Below are 24,049 nucleotides of genomic sequence, written 5' to 3'. Positions count from 1 at the left end.
AGTTATCTAGACCAGCGCTGACTGTTGTACATCATCTTGTAGATAACGGATGCAGTCAGCAATGTCGTCATTGTGAGGAATGTTGCAGTATAGCAATATAACATCCACTGTGGCAAGCGAACACTTTAGGAACAGCTATTGATACTACAATAGCTCCCCACTATGCCAATCTCTTCATGGGTCACTTTGAGGAAGAATATTTGGACAAATTTAAGACAAGCCATTGCTTGGAGAAAGGTATTTCTATTACCTCTCAGGACATAGCTAAAATCTGTTCTCTCAATATACATCACTTTCCTTGAAGGAATAACTTATTGCCTAAGACCTTGGCTACTTACACCAGATACTCTGAAGACTGAGAATACAAACCAAACCAACTAATTCATATGGTCATACTCTTGCAACATATCCCCAATAAGGAAATTACTTTAGGAACGTACAGAATTAGGCAGATACAATTAACACAGGACCACTTCAAATGGGTTTATGAACAGACCTTATCTTGTCTTGTGCTCCCAATGAAACACCCATGGTCTCAAGCCTGATCCCTCAAGCAGTCTCCCAGAACTAGGGCTTGGAGAGCTTCAGGTTGGAATGTAACACCAGTCTATTTGGTCAAATTTCAGAATTTACCTTTTACTGGTACGCTGCTAGAAGTAATGTATAGGAATTCCAGAATTAAAATTTTTGCAGCGATACTCACCATTAGAAATTTAAGTAAATGCTTCTTGATTTCTCACATAGGAACATGACACATATTAGGCCTAGACTTTAAGCTCTCTCTCTTCCCGGGCCCAATCTGCAACCAGCTTTTGCACAGACATTCTTGGAAATGAGCCTTTGTAGTAATTTATTTACAAGACCAATAAAAGGTACTTTCATACTTTCCTGTGAAAGGATGGAACAGGATACTTCCTGAAGATAAAACATTCAAAAAACATGAATGGTGCTTGTAATTTTAGAGAAACAAGGTGGGTGAGGGAATACATTTTATTGGACCAACTTCTATTGGTGAGAGACAAGCTTTCAAATTACACAGAGCTTTTCTTTAGGTCCAATAAAAGATATTACTTCACCCACCTTGTCTCTCTAATAACCTGGGATCCACAGTTACAACAATACTGCATACTTCTAATTTTAGGCAGGGCTAGTAGCACAGATCTTTAATAAAGTTGCCCAACACTCATTATAATACCCTGCTTCCAGTTATTTATAACTTTTCCAAATTGTAACCAATCAGGCTGAAATTTGCCATTTCGGGTACTGCCTTAGGCTGAAAATTTTTGGAAAATTTCAGCCAAAATGGTTCAGATGTTTCCAAGAACAAGGTAATGAAAAATATACTGTTTTGCAATATCAGAAAAATATGCTGGAGAGCCTGCCTCTCCAGTGCTCTCATTGATTCCACCTGACTTCAGTGCAGAGCTAGACAGACCAGGGGAAAGGGAAAGGAGTAGATTGGGACAAGGAGGTTGATAAGACTGGGACAGGAAGGGGTGGGAAAGAGAAACTTACTTGAATAAGGGCGCGGGGGGAAAAGAATCCAACCTGCTGATGTAGGTGTCAATACATGAACCTACATGACAAATTTCTGTTTTTCAGTTTGCTTTTTTAAAAGCCTAAAAAAAACATTAAAAATAGTATGTGATCATGTGAAGACTGTCATAATGCATACATGCAACAAAGTGGGTGGCAACTTTTGAGTGCTTGATTTTGCAAATTTAATAATGTTTTACGGTAGTTTTTTCGGATATAATAAAACAGTTTACAAATGATAAAATATATTAAAGACTGAAACATACTGCATTATTTGTATTCATGAAGCTCCTACCATATGCTGAAACATCTATCCTAGATAATTATTTTAGATTAAATCTTCATAGGACAGACTTAACAGGGCAAAATACAAACAACTGAAGTTAAAATAATTCATTCCTCTCTACCAGCAGAGCAGCTATGCTATTGGTTAAGGTCCCCATACTTCTTTCTCTAGGAGACGTGGTGGCTGAAGGCTAAGGAACTACAATCTTGTAGCTTGTGATTTTGAGCTTTGCTTGATCTCACACGGACAGTTCACCCAGCTGTGAAATGCGTACTTGATCCATTGGATCAGGGTAGTCAAAGGCTGCCTTAGGTCAAACATGATGCTGGCCACTTTACTCCCTTCTGTACCATTGGCTATGAAATCTATGTGCTTTAATCACATCAGCCTGATGAGCCACTGGCTCGGGGAATTTTGACATCTTCTTTCTGCAGTTTGAACAGAGTCATCTACTGTTCTGCTCTTTGAAGTTTGACCTATGGTATCTCAGCAATCAGAATTTCCACATTTTGAAATTAGTTTCAGGAAAGAGGCAAACTAAACCTATCAACAGATAACTTTCTGAAAACATTTCTATTTATATGGGAGAGCAATTAGGGATGATTGTTTAAGCACTTATAGTTCAGCCAGATACTCAACTGGCTGGTCTGGGTGAGTGTGATTAAATCCTTTTGAAAATGATACTGCTTATCTTCATAAATGACTGTTTACCCTTTTCTAAGGAATCCCATTGCAAGATTTAACAGATGTAGTATTCTGGGACTATTAAATACCTAAGGGTATAGGTAAATTCAGTTCTTATTGAAGACACAAAGTACAGAACAGCAAACAACTGAAGTCACAGGGAATACTCATATTCTGCCATAAAGTCTAATAAAACTCCAGGAAATCAGTGGTAATAATTAAGTGTTCGCATCAAGAGTCAGACGCACAGATGACCATTTGAAAAGCACAACTTCAGTAATTTTAGGCATTTTCAGGGCAAGGAATACTTCAGGGCAAAACTTGAAAAATTCTCTTACCAAAGATAAGTGTGTAGCTCTTTCCAGTAAAAGAGAGTTTAAGTAAATTTCTGAATAATTTAACACTTCATTAAGAGAGTCAAATTTCTAGCTATTCTAGCTGTGAAGATAATGTTTCACATGACAACCAAGGACTTGTCTACACAAAAAGTTGTAGTGCTTTAATTATACTAGCATAGTTAAAGCACTACAATATCCCATTAGCATGGGTGCAGCTATGCTAATATAAGTGTGCTTATACCAGTATTATATTCTTGTAAAGAGGCAAACAAAATATCCCAGCATAAGGCATCTTTATACTGGTATAACCTCTCCCTCTCTCCCCTCCCCCTCTCATATACCGGTGTATCAGTTAAAAAAAAAAAAAAAAAAAAAAAAAAAAAAAAGCAGCATACTCCTAATTGACAATTATATCAGTACAAAAAACTGTACCAGGCCCAAATAAGTATTACTCACAGATATTCTTCACCATCCCCCAGGTCCTTCATGTCGTCACTACAGTTACAATATAGTCTATCCAGAATGTTTCAGGCAGCCCTTTTCAGGTTAAGCAGAATACAGCTGCTAAATTATTCCAATAATCTTGCAGACTGAACACAACTAAATCTAAGATTAAGGAAGTCTAGCACAGACAAACCCTTTGAAGTTGTTAATTATATCGAGTTAGCTGATTTCATCTATCAAACCTCTAAATCAAAGGATCTGTCTACACTTTAAAAGCCTGTAGCATAGGTAATCCACCTCCCTGAGAGGCAGTAGCTAGGACGACAGGAGAATTCTTCCTTCAACCTAGCACTGTCTACACCGGGGGGTAGAGGTCGATTTAACTGCATTGCTTATCAGTGTGGATTTCACACACCCTTGAACGACAGTTTAGACTTAATTTCCTAATGTAGACCAGGTTCTAGTTTACGCAAGGTCTGGGTATCCAATCCTACCAGCATCATCATAAAGATGTTGAACTGTATTTACAGTAAGTGCTAAGCCTATTACTATTTTTAAAATGACACTAGCTTACTGGATTTTATTTTTTCCCCCCAAATGTAGAGTAAGAAAGTTTTGGGGATAGAAAAGTTTGTTGTTTGTTCCCCTCCCCCCAAATTTCATTTGTAATTTTGTTTGTTTGAAGAACTAAACATGCTTCAGCGACACAGACATAGATCATACAACTTAACTGAACTCTACATGCAACAATAACCCTAAAGCAAAGGAAATTCCATAATAAAGGATAAGCAAATACCTTCTGTATTCTCTTTGGATCTTTCTGTGAGTTCTCTTTCAGAGGTACTTTGCCAAATAACTTCCAGCCCAAATCATTTTGTTTCTCCAGTCTTGTGTTTTGTTTTCTAGTAAAATTCCTACATAAAGAAAGATTCACAAGGATTAAAAGGACTAACATTAAACCAGAGAGGTAGCTAATTTGTTTATTTAATCTGTATGTACGGTACTGTCCTGTGTACACTTCAGAGTGAGTGAGTGAGTTCAGGTCAATGATTCCCTTCTTTGTGTAACACCCCATACAAGCTAAACTCTGAAAGTTATCTCTAGTTTATGTCTTACCTACTAGAAATTCTTACCTATTAAATCCCTAAAAAGGTCTTCCATTACTGACAAAATAATGTCTACACCATGTCTACACTAGATTATTTTTCTCTAAAATTAGTTGGGGTTGGTCCTGCTTGGAGCAGGGGGTTGGACTAGGTGACCTCCTGAGGTCCCTTCCAACTCTAATATTCTATGATTCTATTAAAATTTCCCACTGTTGCAGCTCCAAAGGAGCTGGCAATGGCAGAAGCGCTAGTATACACAAGTCTCAGGGAAGGATGATAGGGTATTAAGTGTCATGTCATTTAACTACGCTTACAGCAAGTCTACAAAATGTCAATAGCCACCAGTATATCAGGCACCATTGGGACTACATTGATAGCAGTAAGCATGGGAAAGTCTAAACGAAACAGTACTTGTGTATATAAGACCTTCAATACAGAAGTGACATTAACAAGACTTATTATAGATAATATCTGAAGTTCCCTCCTTTGGCCTCATCTACATGGAATGTTTACTGAAATTTTCCGATTATTGCTATCACTAGTTCAGGTCCCCTGTTGGTAACAATGGGAGTGTTAATTTAGAGAAGATATAAACAGTCTTTTAAAGCAGTTTTGTGTACATCTTCTCTGAGCAGGATTAAATTATGCTGTGTTTACACTATCAGTTGGTTTCGTCCTACATTCGAGCTTCCAATATTGTTACCACTGGTGAATCTGAACTGGTGGTAGCAATAAGTGGCACTTGAAGCAAAAATATCCTAGTATAGCCAAAACCATAGTTCATGCATTTGGCTAGAAGGTCATGAAAGAGTCAATCACTCCAGATGCCTTGAAACAAAAACCCATACACAAATGAGAAGAAACTCATACATGAAGGACACAGAAGATTTTTGTAAGTATTATAAAACCAGGATTTTAAGTTTATATTTAAAAGGAAAAATGTTTACTCATTGTGCCTGCTGCAGTCACAAAGGAATGTATTCTAGAGTGTTGCCTTGTTTAAGTCACCCCTTCTATTTAACCTAAACTATTTTAGTGACCTGACCAGCTCAACATCTCCAAGTACTTTGTTCTCATAAGACAAGTATTACTGTAATTATGGAAACTTACATTGTATGCAACTGTATAAGCCTATACACCCTACCTGGCCTGCTTCAATAAAAAAATTAAGAACATTAAATCTCTCCTTGAAGAAGTCAATAGCAACTATGAAATGTACTAATTCTGATTTTTGTTAAATATCTCAAATTAACCACTTTATTTATAAAATGTACTATTACAGATCACAAACCATTCCTTTAGCAAAGGATATACAATTTAAATCAGTACATGTCTACAGCAAAGTAAAGCTAGCTGGACTATAAACACTTCTCAGTAGCTTATAACATTTTACATTAACCTGCTATCAAAAACTGGCAAACTGTCCATTTCCTTGTTTCTGCTGAGCACATACGCACCCATTATAAACAACAGTAACCCACATATTCCAGAACTGCTTAATTTTGGGGAAAACACAAACCAAGGCCTAACGATGTCACCACAATGTGTGTGGGTATGTATTTCAATGGCGCTCTTCTTACTGATTTAGGAAGACTTGAGTATTTCAACCACAAAAATCTTTACAAGATTACATGCCTCAGTGCCCTCAAGAGTACAATTAACTTGAAAGTCCTTTTTACTTATCAGATTAAGATACCAATAAAATCAAGAAGTTTATTAAGGAATATGGAAATCCTTCCTATTCAGAGGCAGCTGGTGTTCAAAGTAAGTGGTGGGGCTACACCTCTCACACACCCAAGCTGGCCATTTTTTCCAAAATAAAAATATGAGACAATGAGGCAGAGGGGAATGTGTTGGTGGGAGATTATGGAAACTGGCTAGAAAGAGGGAAAAACCTAGTGCCCATTCTCTCATCTCCCACCAACCGCTCAATTTCATAATGTAAACAAAAAAAGACATTTTACAATAAGTGGTGGGAGGTGAGAAAGTGTTAATCCCCAATTCACTCTCCTCCATTCACCAATTCATCCCACTCCCCTACCCACTCATCCACATTCAGGTCTGCCAAGCCCGTTCAAATCCACCAAACCTCAGCTCAGCATGGAGCCTCACCACTGGCAGCAGGTAGTACTGCATCTGACAGTAAAACAGCAGCATTGGTAGCCAAATCATCATCAATAGGGCTTAGTGATCAACGATCCCCTGCTACGTGTTCAGATACTACCATCTCTATCAATGTTCAGATATTAATTACCATCCATACCAAAGAGGTTTAATCCCTTTTGTCACTATTGTCACTGCTATTATTTACAGAAATATCACTCCCAATTCCAACATTACTGAGCTACTAGAGTGCACACCACCACCTTAGTTGTAACAATCATGACTAGGTAGAATTTACAAGGCAATTATAAAACCATAGTAAGAAATTTGAATACACTGGTGAGTTAAAAAAGGATTTCTGTATGAACCACTGGGGTTCTTAATTAGGAAGATGAGTTTACGGAGTTTGAATTTTTTTTTTTTTTTTTTTTTATTATTTACAGCAGATAATTGCGCATAGGCAGCACGGTGTAAGAAAAATCAATTCTACCTGAGCATGTAATAATATGCTGGTGAGTTTAACTGTGTAGATATGGACTTTGGAAGAGAATTTCATACGATACTTAGTACTTCTTCAAGAGATGGTGAATATATGAAGATCATTGATTTTAAGAAGATCACTGTTGTGGAAATGCAACAAAAAGGGGCACAGGAAATACCAAACGTAGTGAAGGAAGGTGTGATGAAAACAGAACGGCAAGCCTAGCACTCTGCACAAAGTATAGCCAAAACTTCTGGTACAGCAAAGATTTTCTTTAGAGACATCATTAGATTTAGAGCAATTGGCTAGAATTTTGAACCACATCGAACTATCTTCATTCCCTCAGCCAATTCCAAAACACAGTCTTAGATATTAATGAGCTTGTGACATATAAAGATTAAAAAGAGCTGAATATATATGGCATGGTTAAGAGAAGACTGGGGACACAGTCTACAAATATCTGAAGAATATAAATGCTGTGAAAGGAGTTTAAAACAGTAAGAAAGGGGTATAACAGACTACACAAGATGATGTTAAGAAAACATTTAGGCTGTACATCATGAAGTGTTCCTGACAGCAAGTTGAATAAGATTGCAAAAGTCTTCCCTAGTCTCCTAAAACAGAATATCACTTGTTACTTGTAGAACTAAACTAAAATGAACACTGCAATCTGTACTAACTTTGGGAACAAAGTTGCATTGTCTCAAGAAGGCAGACTCTATTCTTTTGTAAGGTCTGCCCGTTTATCATTGGACAGGTATATTATATTACAAAAGCCACCATGATTGACACTGACTAGCATCCTTTATGGCCACCTCCACAAATGACAAGAATCAGGGTCCTGCACTGGGAGAGACAAGCAGGGGCATGGGGCAATAATCATCAGGGGCACAGAACTCCTTCAGCCACAGGGCCACAGTGGGAGCTGACAGCTTCTCCAGCCCCGGAGCCGCAGCAGGGGCATAGAACAAAAACGCACAAAAGCCATTAAATTGGTATTCCTCGGCATGCCCTGGACAGGAATTTAATATACTATGAAACCTAGAGGTGAGGTGTGTATACCTTTCAGAGTTGAAGCATATTCCATTGCATATGTGTCCAAGCTCAAATTCATTCTTTTGCAAATGAAATGCTTCCAGGAGCATAGGATCCTTTTAACAAGCATGGTAGTCTTGTCAAAACTGGAATGCTAGCATGTGATTTTCTCCCCCACCCACACTGAAGGGTAGTCGTAAATGCTACACCAACAATAATTTCTCCCTCTCAGTAAGATTTAGAAATGACAATCTAGCCTTACCCTATGAGCAAAGAGAAGATAAGCTAGGACAATAAATGAACAAAGGTGTTAGTTCTACTCTCCGCTAGGTATTTGCATAAAGAATTGAAGTGTACACCGAAAGGCCAATTCCACACATTTCTCTTGAATCCAACCTAGTAATCTGACATGTTCACTCAAAAGTATTAATAGTGCCTCACACAACTCACTACTAGTCCACCATCAAAAATAAACTAACATTATTACTAAAAGGAGTTATGTAAAGAGTAGTAGCATTTTTCTTTAAGTATACACAGAAGCAGGCAAACAGGAATTACAAGGTATAAAAACCAGCAAACCTAGTCTCCATGTTACCGTGATTTTCAAGTCTAGAAATAAGAGGATAGTTCTCTTTCAAGGTTTGTTTCTGTTGTGGTTTTATTCTATTGATTGATAGAATAGCAAATGCTGCAGGATCAATTACACAAACTGAATCCTCTTTTGTAACACACAGTGTGTTACACACTGATTGTTTAATTCTCATGAGATCCTTCAAATATCAGGAACAATTCTATCCAGGCATTTTTCATTAACCTATCACTGTAGTACATGTATTTAATTGTGTAATTCAAATTACAGGCACAATTTATGTCCAGAAGAACTGTATTCTTCAACATCACCACCACCATGTTTTTGGAGAAGCAAGCCAGCTCTAGTCTACACTATGAAATTTAACCATGTCCACATATGGTGGTTGGCATGGCTCACATGGCTGGGGGCAGACCATGATTTAGTATTAACTACCGGCAAAGAAATCACATTCAGCACTATGCCAGCTAACTATGACTAAACGCAAAGTCTGCTGCCTAAGTCACTGTGAGAAAACAGCTGATTTTGTTTATGAACTCTGCATATTGGGCTAATTGGTAACCTCTTCTTTACACCAATCAGTATTTTCTCAGACATCCATCTGCATTTTTACTATTTTCAACACTAACTACACCTAGCTGTGTATATCCTTTAGCGCTAGAACTTTTACAGGACGCATTTAGGGTTTACATTTTTTATGAGGGCAGAAAAAAATAGGGGAGGCAGTTGGGAGAGAAACCACCACTTCCCTCCACAAGCTGAAATTTAACTGTGTAAGTTTGGAAAACAACAGATCAGTACTTGGTCAGACAACACATCTTGCAATACTCGTTTAGCTCATCATGACCAAACAGTCTAATTGAGTCTGTTAATTGAAATGTTGTCAGTCTGATTTCCACCATAACCTCTTGGGACACTGACCATATCTTCCTCCTCCTGTTTTGTATGAAGGACCTATTCTCAACTAGTTAACTGGAAAGGCAGCTGAAGAAAAGCACAGATACAACCACCAACCTAAGTTAAGCAAATTACTTGATTTCTTTTCTGTTTCTTTCACATCCAAATACTGGTACTTTGTTGGCCTCCATCTCCAGTTTGGTAGCCCCTACTCCCAGTTTGCCTGCTCCTCTGACAACACAGTTAGAGACACAAGATAGGTGATGAAGTTTTATTGGATGAACTTCTGTTGGTGAGAGACAAGCTTTCACACTTACACAGAGCTCTTCTTCTGATCAATGCAGTTGTCATTTGATATAGTGACAACATGGCTCCATCTTGTCTCAGGTGAAATGGGGGAAGAATTAAAAAAAAGTAAAAGAACTCTTCCCACATACTAAACGCTCCCATTTTAAATTCTACACTGAAATTCCAAAACAAACCTTCTCTCAGCAGGTTGTGCAGCCCTTCATATGATATTTGCTCATCTAATCAGCAGTGCAATAGTTGACATTTAAGTCACTAAGATTCAAAGTCTACACCCATTGCAAGGAACAGAGGCAGTTAAATTTTGCCGAGAGCTATTGTTTCTAGATGTTTGCAGATAACATGGCATTAGCTTATCCTCTATTCACATATGAATGGGGCTTCACAGAGGGATATAAATATCAGTTAGAAAAGGTAACCGTTTAAACTATTAAAATTATATCAGTTAACTGTTTAACTGATAATTTTGTGCCCCCACCCCGCCTCTCCCCTCAGCCCAGTTCTGCAGGGGAACCCCATCTTGGCCCTGTGGTCCCTGGTGTTCCACAGCATCTGCACCAGAGCCTTGGCCTCCCTGGGCAACAGCAGCAGCCCAACACTGCTGCCATGAAGACCGAAAGCTGTGCCACTGGCTAACCGATAAGTATTACATAAGTATTACTCTTAACGGTAAGACAAATGCTTATCGGTTAACCGTTTAATCATTTATTATTTTACATCCCTCGCTTCACAGCCATGAAGGGTAAGAGACTTTTCCTCACAATGAAAGCTTAAATTCTGGAACACAAAATAGCAGTCTCCAAAAAAAGGATCAGACTCCCAAGCCACCACAAACTGGTCCAAATTAAATAATTTTGTAATATTAGTCAGAACCTAATCTTGCTGTAACTGTGATCCTGTAATATCCTAAAGTCCTGGTCTGTCCAAGGCTGTTGCATGGTTAAATCACACTTAAGTCCTAACTTCACAGAAAGACAAAAGTGTAAAAGAAAAATCTGCAAAAAATTTGTTGCATTAATTTGCATCTTGAACTGTCATCTAATCATCAAGCTTTGTGTTAATGTTTAATTCTAGTGCCACCTATGCTAGAAAAATTGCTGCAACATGGGGTTTGGTTACAGCACTCTAGTCCAGTGCTTAATATGTAATGAAAGAGGTGCTGGGGTTCAGGCCTTTTTTTCACGTTCATAACTGATGCAGCAAGCGCCAGAGGTGCCAGGCCTATGAACTCCCAAGCCTAGAGGAGCTGAGGCTAAGCGTTGGCCAGCCCTAGCACAAATTAAGCACTGTCTAGGTCCAATCACTTAAAACACTGTTCTGTCTTTCTATGTGGACAAGAACAAACTATTTTAGCATTGTTCCCCAATCCTGCAGAGTCCAAGAAACCAACATAATTTGGGAATGTGGTTTGGTCCCATTTCTAATGCTAGAGCCAACCATTTGAACCATGTCTGACACTATACTGTTGCCACACTGAAATCTCCATTAGATTCTCCTCGTGCAGATGGAGCTCTGCAAATCCATGAGGAAGGAACCATTACTTCTTCCTCTGTTGTACAACTCAAATAATTCACAATCAGAAGCTCCACTTTACATTTGAGTTATTAGAGCACAAAAAACAAACATTAATTGTTATAGGGAAACAAACTTTCCTTATTTGAGCCACTCTGATTAGAATTTTTAGAAAACTAAATTGAGCATCTTCACTTCTGAGCCAAGTTTAATGCATAAAAAGTTTCAGCCCAAAGGATAATCAATGAAAGGGTCAGTCATGGCTAGTAGAGAGCTACAGATTAAACAAAAATAACTGTACTACCATCTTGCAGTCTTTCCCCCCCAAAAAAATCTAGACTTATTTTAAAATCAAGCTTTCTAGCTTCAAACTTCATTTAGTTTTAAATCACAAAGAACTGGATGGATACCTTAGATTTTAAAAAAGGGTTGAGGAATCAGAAAATTCATATGCCAAGTGTTATCTCCAATGTCTCCTTCACTGCCATTACAGCACATCAGGCTGATTCACAGTATGGAATTTAACAGGAATACCTTGACATGATGCATCATGTCCATTGTATCATTAGCATAGACCAATTATTCTGTAACAGGTTTAATTTGCATTGCTATTAAAAATGTGAAACATATAAACTAACACCTGCAGCAGAAAGTTTTTAAAAAATTCTAAAAATACAGACCAAGATGACATCACACAGACTATTCATTTTCCATTCTTTCTGCACAGTCCTCTGCAAAATGAAGTATGGCACATAAAACATGTTTTGCCTTGTTATTGCAGAAGTATTTTAAATTAATTTGTGAGGGGAAAAATTCTCAACCTGGAGACAACGCAAGTTCTCACTCAATAGTGAATTTTTAAGTCTCCTTGGGAAATAGGAGTTCACAATGGAAACAATGACTGATCTTTTACTTGTGTAACATACACATTGTACCATGGCTGAATAATGCATCTGGTTTAGTTGCTAGGGTTTTCTGAAAGTAAGCAGCGTTCAATTTAGATTTAGCAATAATTTATGGGGAAATGAGGGGGGAGGGAAATGGTAGTAAAGGATAATTACATTAGATACCTTTAATGTCTTCACTATATTAAAAGTGAATGTAATTGGAATAAGGTAGTTATATCTAACCTCAGTTTGGTCAAGAAAGTCTTGTTTTACAATAAAATTTAAGAACCACTCAGCATGCATTTAAGATGTGTTTGTAGAACCCAAATTATTTTGAAGTGCAAACTGAAAAAAAGTTTTCATACACCTGGCAATACCAAGACATGAAATATTGTGCCCTCCCACAGTTATCTGGAAGCCTTCTTGTATCATTCAATACCAAGAATACTAAAAATAAAATAAAATAAATTCCACCTCCATTCTCTCAAAGCTTTTTTTCAAGTTCACATTGTTTTTTAAACCCACACCACATACAAAAGGGAGTTTTCTGCTGCTTTCAAGCTTCCCCAAACGTCAGGGAATCCCCAACAGAAAATCTCAGCCCACACAGTTAGCTGAATAGTTGATAGCCATTCCACTGGCTTTGTATTGTCCATTCAGGTATTTTCACACTCAGATGTGTATTATCTACAGAGTTTAAAAATTATAAAAACAAAATATTGCTGAAGCTGAGCTGCTATCTTAAGAAAGGAATAGTCACTTTTCACTAAGAACAAAATACAAAAAAAACTTGTATACAAACCTGTCCATTAAGAGGAGTATAGAAGGTGCTGCCATAGTTTCTGTATCTAATTTAGTCCAGATTTGAAAGTCAGCTGCAAGTGACCTTGAAATGTCTCAGAATCCTTTCACAAACAAATCTACACAGCTAAAGATTTAATGTTCTACCTTCACAGCCTTTTTTTAAAGTTATGTTGTCCGTCAGAGACAAGGAACTCTACCTATCAGTAATTGTCACTGTATCAACAGGAAAAAGGAAGGACTCACACACTGTGTATTCATCAGAGGGTGTGGAAAAGCAGAAAGTCAGGTAGGTAGACACACCTTTTGAAACCTACTGGTATACAAACTCAAATTACAGGCTCCCTTCTGGCCACATGTACAGTATTGTAGCCGCAGCAGTTGTAATTCCTAAAAATAAAATGTTCTTACAAAAAATGAGATTTGCTAATTTGGCAGCTAAATCAAAGGTGCACATAGGATGTTTTAATAATGGCATATTTGTGATTTATTCAGTTAGATTATAATCAAATACATAAAGTGATACTTGTTAAACCCCTGCTTTCAAACTTCCACATACCTTTCATCAAGTTGTATATTCTTAATAGGGACACTGTCCTCAAAACTCAAACATTAAAACAGGAATTAGTCATGGTTTAGGGGGGTGATTGTGCTTTGGTTTCTTTTGGAAATACCCATGGAAATCACACTGTGACCCAGGAACCTCTTGATGTTAACTGGCAGGGGGCATAGTGTTTTACAGAGATCCCCTCGGTCAGTTATATGCATAATATTTTACTAGAGGGTGGCATATGGAGTCTCAATTGCGAGCCAGTAACAAACTGGTTGTCATATTCTTACAGACATTTCACAATGGTTAATATTTAAGGAGTTCTGTACCTATAGTGGAAATTACATTCTTAAGGTCTAAGTGTGGGCGTGCACAAGGGGGCGCAAGCAGAGGCATGGACCCCCCCCAATCAGCAGGGGGCATACAGAACTCCAAGGACAGGGCAGGGAGATGGCAATTTTTCCAGGGTCATGTGGGGGGGGGGGGGGAGGGAGAAGAGTCATCCCCTCCACGAGTGACCCCAGGAGCATTAGGCCGTGCTGGCTGTGGGCAGTAGGAGCCTCTGGCCGGTCTCAGGGCCCGGGGATCTCCAGCTGCAGGCAGGGACTTGCTGCTTGACGCACCTCCATGCAGAGCCCAGGACAGGACAGCGTCTGGCTCGTTTGCTGCTGGGGACCTGACTCCACGGAGAAGGGCCGCATCCACCTATGGTCAGTAAATCATCACCTTCAGCCTGAGAGGTGAGGGAAGCAGAGCTCGCCCCACCAGCCTCTCCCTGCGGTTGCCCACCCGGCTGCCCTTCCTGCTTCCTTGGTGGGAGAGCGCTTGCCCTCCCCTGGCCAGCAGGAGTCCCAGTGTGCATTTCCCCCGGGTCTCCACAGCAGAGATGCCCCTAGCCTGTTCCCTTCACTGCTGCTGTTTAAAGGCATATATATCTGTGTGTGTCCGTGCCAGGGAAAGCCAGCTCCACTGGCTGCTGTAGTGCGGGGGAAGGAAGGAAGGAGAGGGCATGGAGAGCCAGCTCCTCTGGCCACAAGGGCACTTTCTGTGCCCCTCCAAAAGTGGCCCAATTTTTATTTCTGTGCACACCTGGGTCCGAGTTAAAGCAGGATAAACACGTTCCTTTCAGACAGGAGACTCTTATCTGCCTGATTATATGCAAAATGAGTATTATATACTTCACAAAGGATACCTCTTTACATACTAAGCCACCAGTTGATCAAGATTAAGAAATTAACAAGAGATTACAAAAACTACCAGAAAGAATACACAGTAGAAGGGTATCTGGTTTATGAATAAAGAACTTTTGATATATCTGGGGTTGCAGAGAGACACCCTGGTAACTTCCAGCTAGGAAGTAAACTGACAGTGGGCCTACTTCATGAAGATTACAGCCAACTTCTGCTGGAAAGATTTTGGATGAGCTTTTGCTCTTATGACAATGTCTTATTAGTTAAGCTTAGGCTCAAGTATGGATGTTATGATTTTTATCTTATATGTAACCTTTTGTTTCCAATATTTTTGCTTGCTCTCATTTCCATCTGTTCTTTGTTAAATAAACTCGTAATTGCTTTCTCTATAAAGTGTTGTGTGATAATCAGAGCTGTATTCGATGGTGTAGCTGGTAAGAAGTGGTGTACTGTTCCTTTGGGAACAGAGAAGCCGGGAATTCTGAGTGTCCAGTGAACCGGGCTGGGTGCTCCAGGCCAACCTCTGGAGGACTTGGGGTTTGGAGTGTGCCTATCGTTAACCTATAAAGAGAGAATGGGGCCTGCAGAGGCCTGGAAGGTAGTGCTTGCATTGCCAGAGGCTGATGGTGTTGGGGAACTGACCCATGACAGGCCCAGACAAGGCATCCTCATGCTAAGGCCAGGTGGTAATGAGGTACCTCACAACCCTGGATAACCCTGAGAAGCATCACATGTACCTCCAGTAGGCATTTTAAAATCTTAAGCACTGAAAATTAACAAAAGTAACATGCAGTATTGTTGTAGTCATGTTGGACCAGGATACTAGAGAGACAAGGTGGGTGAGGTAATATCTTCTACTCTGCCAACTTCTATTGGTGAGGGAGACAAGTTTGAGATATTTACTCTAGGTTCTACACAAAGCAAAGGGCACATATATTGTGGGAGTTATAATGGATCATGTAATGCTAGTTGTGCTTGTAGGACATAAAGGGAAAAAATATTGAACTTATTAACTGTAGGAAAGAACGGCTCAGTGCAGTGTTGGGATAAGAACTTTATACTTACTGGCAGAAATACTTGACTTTAAATGTACACTGTTAATCTACAGGTTCTTTTAGCAGTCAGCATAGATAACTATTACATAACCTTCATTATAAACGTGCTAACTGGCAACACCACCTGATTCTCACATACAGACTACTATAATTTGTTATTGGCTGTCACCCAATGTTCATTTGTAACAGCAAAGAAGTTTATTTTTGCCTTAATGGGAATCTTACACACACTCAGTCCTACCTACCTAGGGATGAATGTGGATGGGAATGTGGGGAATGGGGAAATTTTAATTAGGGGGTTTCCAATTAAGGAGACTTGTTTTTCTTTTGGAAACAATCCCCCACTACTGTCCTATACATTTATGTAGATTTTCCACATGCACAAACCCCATCATATTTTTGGTCTTGTTTCCCCTTGTATCCTTTCACCACATTAATTCATATAGCATCTAAAAGTATATGTAATTGCTTTACTGAAACAGAAAAGTTTTATATTTGCCCCTACAAGCTTGACACACCACATCCATTTCTCCCAGCCAAAAAACTGGATTTTCTCTAACTAATCTAGAGTAGATATCATGAGTCTCTAAAGCTTCTCTGCACCCCCAGCCAGCCTCACTGACGGTGAGCTGAGAAGGGGCAGCCTCACACAGCAGGCTAAACTACTTTGTTTGTTGGCCTCAGAGAAGTTTTGCAGGGGAAGTGAGGTCTGAAGATAGAGAGAGAGATATTATACACACAAACTCCATCGGCTGAGACCTTGACACACAGCATATCACCCTCTGTCCCCCTTCCAGAGTCACTGCTGGAGAGGTGACAGAGTAAGTTATGACAGGCTTTGACAATTTTTGAGGCCGTACTTCTCTCATTTGGTCTAGATTACGAGATTTAAGAAGTTTATCTATATTAAGCAGAAAAAGAGTAATATAATCAACATCCAAATTGAGATCAATATTTTGTACAAGAAATATTCATTTCGTTCTAACACCTGTTATGCCACCAATCTCAGGATATATTTAGTAGCACTCAAAAGTATCCTGCTCCAGAGAGCATAGAACCTAAATTTTAGACTTTTACTGTTTCTTTTAAGTCTAACATCTTCAACTATGCACTGCATTCTTACTGCAAGAGTTATAATACAACTATCCCCTTTACTTTCTCTCCAGACCATTTCTTGTTTTAGCCTTTATAAAGTCACTTAAAGCAGAAAAGCGCCAATAGTATTTTTCCACCTCAGTTTTGATAATTATCAAACTGAAAACATAAGGAAGCTAAAAATGTTGTACTTTGGTAATTAAAGAATGGTTTAAAAGTTAATTGTTTTATTATGAAAGCTCTCACTGAATAGCCAACTGTTTAGCCTATTTGCACCATGCACAATGTATTTTGCAGAAGCAGAGCCACTAAGGGAACACAGAACATTATTTCAGGGCAGATATTAAGTAGGTCTCTAGAAGGTCAGAATAATGTTGCTGTTATAATTTCTGCACACTGCAATAGACCACAGTGGAAATTACTGATAAGGGAACCGGATTGAGATTAGGTGGTATTTTGATTATAGACTGTCAGAAATATACCAGTCATGCGACAGAAATTGTGCAGATAGCTGTGTTATTTTTCACTTAGTCCAGCTAATAGCCCCATCAAAGTCTGAACCAGGGTAATCACTCAACCTACAAAAAAAAAATTGCTGCTTAACATCACTACCCCCAGATTGAAAGAGTGTCCTTCCACTGTGTGTAGATATTGAGCTCTATTAGTTTCCTCTGCACTTTAAATATTCAATGCCTTCTACATCGTTCATGTTGAGCTACAGAAAAAATGGATTCAAATGCATCTAACTAATGGAAATGCTAATTCTATCTAGATATCTTCTATCTTTTAAATACTTTCCACATTTCATAATTATTTTAATTATGAAATATGTATCACATAATGGTCTGAGAAAATAAAATACCAGAGATCACATAGGAATGGCAGTTATAATCTCTCTGATTATACCAAGAGGTTAGGTTTTCCACTCAAATGCTAATTAGGCCTCACAATGTGCCTACTTTTAAAATGATTCACTTCCACTGAGTCATGATGGCAAGTCTGACAATTTAGAGAATTTTCTGTGTACAACATGTGAATATGGATGCTGTTATGAACTTGTATCACAAAATGCCTCAGTGGGGATATGAAATCCACCATTTGCTGACAGGACTGTGGCACATCTCTCCCAGACCTTACTAAATGATGAGTTCCGAGACCTTTAATGATCACGTATTCACATGGAAGCTGTGACAGTCTGTACCCCTATGTTAACCCTTTTTACAAGACAATGTTACATTCTGTACAAAGCATATGTGTAAGGTATCATTTGAAAACACATGATTTGCTGATCATTATTGTCCTGGTAAAATGTGTGTGGCAACATTGTGTAAAGATAAGATTTCACTGTATATTACCAAGACATGTTCCAACATGTTCTGGAGTGGAGTCACAAATTTCCCAGGGACAAAAGGCTCAACACCTCAACCAGGTATCATAGCATCATGGAAGAATCAAAGAAGATTATGGCTGGAAGGGACCTCAGAAGGTCATCTAGTCCAACCCCCTGCTCAAAGCAGCACCAACCGCAATTAAATCATCCCAGCCAGGGCTTTGTCAAGCGGCACCTTAAAAACCTCTAATAATGGAGATTCCACCACCTCCCTAGGTAACTCATTGCAGTGCTTCACCACCCTCCTAGTGAAGAAGTTTTTCCTGATATCCGACCTAGACTTCCCCCACTGCAACTTGAGACCATTGCTCCTAGTTCTGCCATCTACTACCACTGAAAACAGCCTAGTTCCATTCTTCCTGGAACCGCCTTTCAGGTAGTTAAAGGCTGCTATCAAGTCCCCCATCATTCTTCCCTTCTGCAAGCTAAACAAGTCTAGTTCCCTCAGCCTCTCCTCATAAGTCATATGCTCCAGACCCTAATCATTTTTGTTGCCCTCCACTGGACTCTTTCCAATTTGTCCACATCAATCAATGAGATCAAATAGATTATCACCTGATTAAGTGGCCATTCTTCAGCAGGAAAGGCTGTGGGCAAAAAAACCCCTATATTTTGACAAAGAAGCAGCTTAAGGTTCCTGGCCACTCAGACTTTCTTTCCTGAACATCAGCTGGAGAGGATTCTTGCACAAGAGAAAGGACTGTAAGAGGAGAGAGCAAAGACCCCCAAATCAACTCTCCCTTGTTCTTTACCCATGGCATCATCAGCATCTGAAGAACGAAGGAAGCAGCATTGGAGTGGGGACTGAAGGAGATTCATTAAGTCTGCTGGAACACCTGGGGAGAGTGACCTTTGCTTAATGTTCACTTAGCTTGTTAAGTTAGGTGTTAATTACACTTTACCTTATTTCTTTGTAACCAATTTTGACTTATATGCCTCATTACTTGTAGTCACTTAAAATCTATCTTTCTGGGATAACAAGATTTGTGCATATAATTTTCTGCTAATAAATGACTGACATCATATGAGCTTGTATTGTCCAGGAGGGTGCTGGGCAGTACAAGATGCACATTACCGGGGGAAAGTTTGGGATTGGGAGTTTGCTGGTGTTGCCCTGTAGTGTTATTCATGAGTGGCTGGCTATCACACTCATACAGTATAGCTGGGAGTGATTTACATGCTGAAGGCTGTGTGAGAACAGACCAGGAGTGGTTATTCTCACAGTGAAGCAGGGTAAAAGGCACCCTAGGTTGCAGAATTGAGGGGAGACAGCTGTCCATCAACCAAGATTGTTCCCCAAGTAATGTCACAGAAGCATCTTGGGACAATAGGTTGGCTGAAGCCTGGGGAAACCAGTTTGATTAATTTTCTCTCTGAGAAAGTGGGAGGGGAGAGGAAGAGAGTGGGGAAAAAACCCAGTAGAAGGACAGAACAAAAGGCAGTAGGGGAACAAAACTGAGGAAAGATTCACAGAGATGTGGGAAGCTTTGGGCAGGAAAGAGGAAGAGATGGGCATGCTTTTGTAGCCAGAGTATCCAACGCAATTGTGGGACCACCCAAAAGCAAAGAGTTAGCTGATCTAGAAAGGCTTCCCAGAAAAAAAGCTACAAACTGCAAGACAAGGATCCCAGCCACCCCAGAGGACTCTGCAGAAGCCCAAGGAATGCTACAGAGTGGTGAGGAACCAGAGGCAGGGAAATGCATATAGATGTGTGTATTATTTTGTATACATCTGTGTATTTCTCCTGCTACCTGTAGCAAAGGGCAATGGCATTTCAGGATCCTGGGCAAAAGTCCATCCATATGTCTGTCTGCTTTCACTATTGAATGCCCCTGAAGAGGTAAACTGTGAACCAGAAGGTTCACACCTTTGGGCGGATTCAGGGGGAATATGCAAGAGCTGATGGAGAGATGGCACCTGTTTCAGGGTCTAAGGACCCCACTGCAACCAGGGTGTTGGACATGAGGTCCACGCCTGGTGTGCACGCCTACAGGTCCAAAGCCAGGGACAGTGCCTAGAACTCTGCAGAGCTTAAGCAAGATAAGAGCACGTAGGATTCACATATGGATACCATCACAACAGGGGGAGCTCAACCAGATCTGACAACAGGCATGTACTCATCTTCAACTTAGAAAATGATTTAGCAACTCCGTTTGGTACACTGCAGAAGACATTCCCACATCCTGAACACTTATTAGCCTTGACAAATAATCCTTTGTTCATTAAAATGATTTGCCACTCAAAAACCCTGATCTATCAAATTGAATATTCAGTCCCGTAAAGGACAATCCAGAGTTTAAGTTCACTGTACAGATGAGTAGCAAGGACACACGGATGCAACAATAAAATTAGCAAATTTAGTTTCTGACATTGCCCTGGACTTCACTTACCTGGAGATTCGGCGGCAGTCGATGGGAGTTACGCAAGCTGTGCAGAGTAGCTTGCGTAACTCCCGTCAACTGCTGTGCTTCCCTTCTGCCCAGGGTCTTCATTGCGCTGCGCTGCGCTGATGGGACACAGAGCTATACCGTTTGAAGGGGTGGTTTACCAGCATCGACTTCCTGATTGATTGAGCGGGTCTACACCGACGCTCAATCAATCCAGAAAGATCGATCTGACGGCAGCGACTTTGCTGCCGTCAGTGTAGACATACCCATTGTGACACTGACAGACTGGTCAACCGATGCATGACTAACAATAAGATTATGTCCCGTAGGTCACGGATTCCGTCACTTTCAGAGACCACTGTGACATTTTCCGGATGGCAGGCCAAAGCTACCAGTCAGCGGGGGCCTGGAGCTCCAAACCAGAAGCTACGGGCATGCCATAGGCAGTGGGGAGCCCTAGAGCTCTCAGCTGCTGTGGGCAGCAGGGGTTAGACCTCCCACCTCCTGCAGTGGAGCTCAGACTCTCGTCCCCTCCCCCACTCTGGCTTTACTCCTCCCCCTATCAGCCCCATTTTGTCATCGTTACTTTTAGTCAAAGTCAGGGACAGGTCACAGGCTACCATGAATTTCTGTTTACTGCCCGGGACCTGTCCCTGACTTCCACTAAAAACAACGACGAAATCTTAACCTTATGTATGACCCATAGCAATTTAACAGGAGGTATTGAAATGATAAACAGGGCCATTCCTTGGAGATAGTTATCAAAGTCACATTAAGGAGACTAAAATTTTTAATAAGTATGCCTCTATTGTTAGAGAATCAAAGGGTAGTTATAAGTATATTTTGTCTGCATTATTTATATCGTTAGACATTTAACAATGTTATTAATTAGCTTGTAGTGCTAAAATTCTGTTCCTGTCTCACAATGCTTCATTAGTGTATTCTATTGATTCAGAGATAAAAACAGGAGATTATAATTTAGATGGGACTTGTGGTGTAATAGTATTATTGTCCTCAATCATTTATCTTTGAAACTTGTATATTTCACACAGTAAACTACCTGTGACCTGTTTAAATGGTTAATTACCTTCTGCTAATGAATGCAACTAGTTACCTAGGTATGCATAGGAAACAGAGATTAGCTTCAAAGCAACAATATACATTACCTATTCATCATCCAAAGGAGGCCCTGCTGTGATGATGGCTGTCTGCAACAACAAAGAAAGCTCTGGGCCTGATCCTTTTTATCTCAGATCTTCTTAACTTTGACAGGGAAAGCCTAAGTCTCCAGCTTACTCTGGATTCACCCTGGAATTCTCATGGAAAAATTTGAACAAACTCTGCACATGGACTGCCTATTGGTTAACCTTTTAAACTGATTCCAGAAAGACTTTTACAAATCAGCAGCCTCACCATCTCTGTTATAATATTGACTCAAGAACTTTACTCATATCTGAGTGTGTGTATATATATTTATTTATTTTAATCTTTTAACCATAGCAACTCTTCTTTCTTTTTATTAATAAATCTTAGATTTAGTTAATAAAGAGTGTAAGCATGTATTTGGGTAAAATCTGAAATATTCACTGACCTGGTAGGCAATGTGTCTGGTCTCCTGGGATTGGTAGACCTTTATATATGGTGAATAAGGTTTTTAGTAATCTCTCGCTATATTAGACTTGGTTGTCTGGAGGGGAGCCTAAGGTTGGACTGCTTAAAAGGGACTGTAGTTTGGCTTCTTGGTAACCAGTGTGGTAATACAGAAGCTGTTTGGTTACTGGCTCAGTGAATTTAATTATAGAATAAGCCACCAGTTTTGGAGATTGTCTGCCCTATTCCTTGCAGTTTGCCCCGAGTAAGCACTCTCAGTGTGGTCCCTCCAGGCACAAGGTCACAGACATATTTGATTCCTTTTCTTTATACAAACGGTATCTGCCCCATCACACAGCACTTTCTATATACAAGGGTAACCTATTATACAAATGTGATTAGATAATATGTCAAAGCCGGAGGTCAAGAATGTTTCCATTAGAGAACTTTAAGAAGTATGATAATAAAAGGACACCTTGCAAGCAATCAGTCCCTTAATTCCTTTGTCATACCAACTGACCTTGGAGATAAAAAGAAATGAAGCCGAGTTACATGTCTCACTGTCACAAGATATAGGCAAAATACTAGAAACAAACCCAAATTCATTAGCTTTATGGTTTTTCCAGAACAACCCAAACATTTTACTCAGGCTACCAGGCTACATAGCTGTCTTTGCTAGCCATAGTAAATGCTGGGGATGTTACCAACCAGCAGCTAATCAGTCCCAAAAATTTTGCTTGCTGCTAAACAAGGAAATTGGAACTACACTTCTAGTATATTTAGAATGGAGGTATTGCAACCTCACAAGGGGGACAACAAGGGGGAAAAATACATTAACATCTGATGCTGTAAATGCATAATATGTGGTTGTGATATAACATGCCCTTCATATATTTGCAGCTAACATACACTGACTTCATGATCATGTGTGGTGCCTTCTGTTAATACACCCCCGTCATAAAAATACCATGTATATTTGCTTTCCTGAGACCTAATACTAGTGATGATTCTTGTACTGAACAGTTCACTCACCACTTTGTATTTTTGTACTTTTCCTGAAAGAAAATATTTAAGAACCTCAGAAACATAACTGAAAGGGTGCACAATTTCATTTATCAGAAAGAGTAAAAAAATTCACAGTCACCCCAGTTCCCCTCCCACAGCTGGCTGGCAGTGCATGCTCTTGCCTGGGGGAGGCAGCGGGTGCATTAGTGGAAAAGGTGGTGGGGAAACCCTGAGCCGAGAACCGGAGCCACGTTGCAAAAAGCGAGCGACCTGTGAACCAACAAACCCTCTACTCCGGAGAAATGGCCAAGGCCAGACCCTTTCCCCCACCACACTGCCACCACCACGCACGCACCCACACCCTCATCCCCAGCTCTGCGAGCAGCCACTCCCTAGCCCTACCACCCCCCGTCCCTCTGCACAGATGCTGCCACCCTCCACTGCCAGCTTCCCTCGCAAAACATCCTTCCCACCCAACAACCTGAGACAATTCCTCCTGGGCCTCCAGCCCGCCGCACAAACCTGAGTCGGTGCGCCGAGGCATGGCACGGACCCCAGGCCAAGCCCTTGGAGCCACAGACACTACTCAGCCTGCAGGTGGTGGCTGCTCTGCATCCCCTGCCCCCGCACTGCAAAGAGCTGGGCCAGGCAGCCACCGCCATACAATGCACATGGGGCAAAAGTTTCTTCCTGCAAGGCTGAAACTCCTCTGCTCGCTCACTCACGCGCGCTCTCCCCTTCCCACAGCCGCCTCCACTGCTCTGCGTGCATTGCGCTTGCT

At 40.3% G+C, this 24,049-nt stretch overlaps 1 protein-coding gene across 2 annotated transcripts in view; it reads right to left on the bottom strand.

The window, feature by feature from the left end:
* The window catches only part of TBC1D14 (TBC1 domain family member 14), a 101,844-nt gene that overhangs the window by 60,274 nt on the left and 17,521 nt on the right, over positions 1-24,049 (bottom strand). Inside the window, exon 3 of one of the 2 annotated variants that reach the window (XM_067556428.1) lies at positions 4,085-4,202. In XM_067556428.1, the coding sequence (XP_067412529.1) occupies positions 4,085-4,202 (118 nt within the window). Of the gene's footprint in view, positions 1-1,515; positions 1,606-4,084; positions 4,203-24,049 lie in introns of those variants that run through there. The other variant, XM_067556430.1, reaches the window with a different exon arrangement.

Source organism: Emydura macquarii, unplaced genomic scaffold, assembly GCF_026122565.2.
Source record: "Emydura macquarii macquarii isolate MOO-44397 ecotype Brisbane River unplaced genomic scaffold, CSIRO-AGI_Emac_v2 contig_1768, whole genome shotgun sequence".
Lineage (NCBI taxonomy): Eukaryota > Metazoa > Chordata > Testudines > Chelidae > Emydura > Emydura macquarii.
The sequence above is the reverse complement of the archived record's forward strand: the minus strand, read 5'-3'. Positions and strand labels throughout refer to the sequence as shown.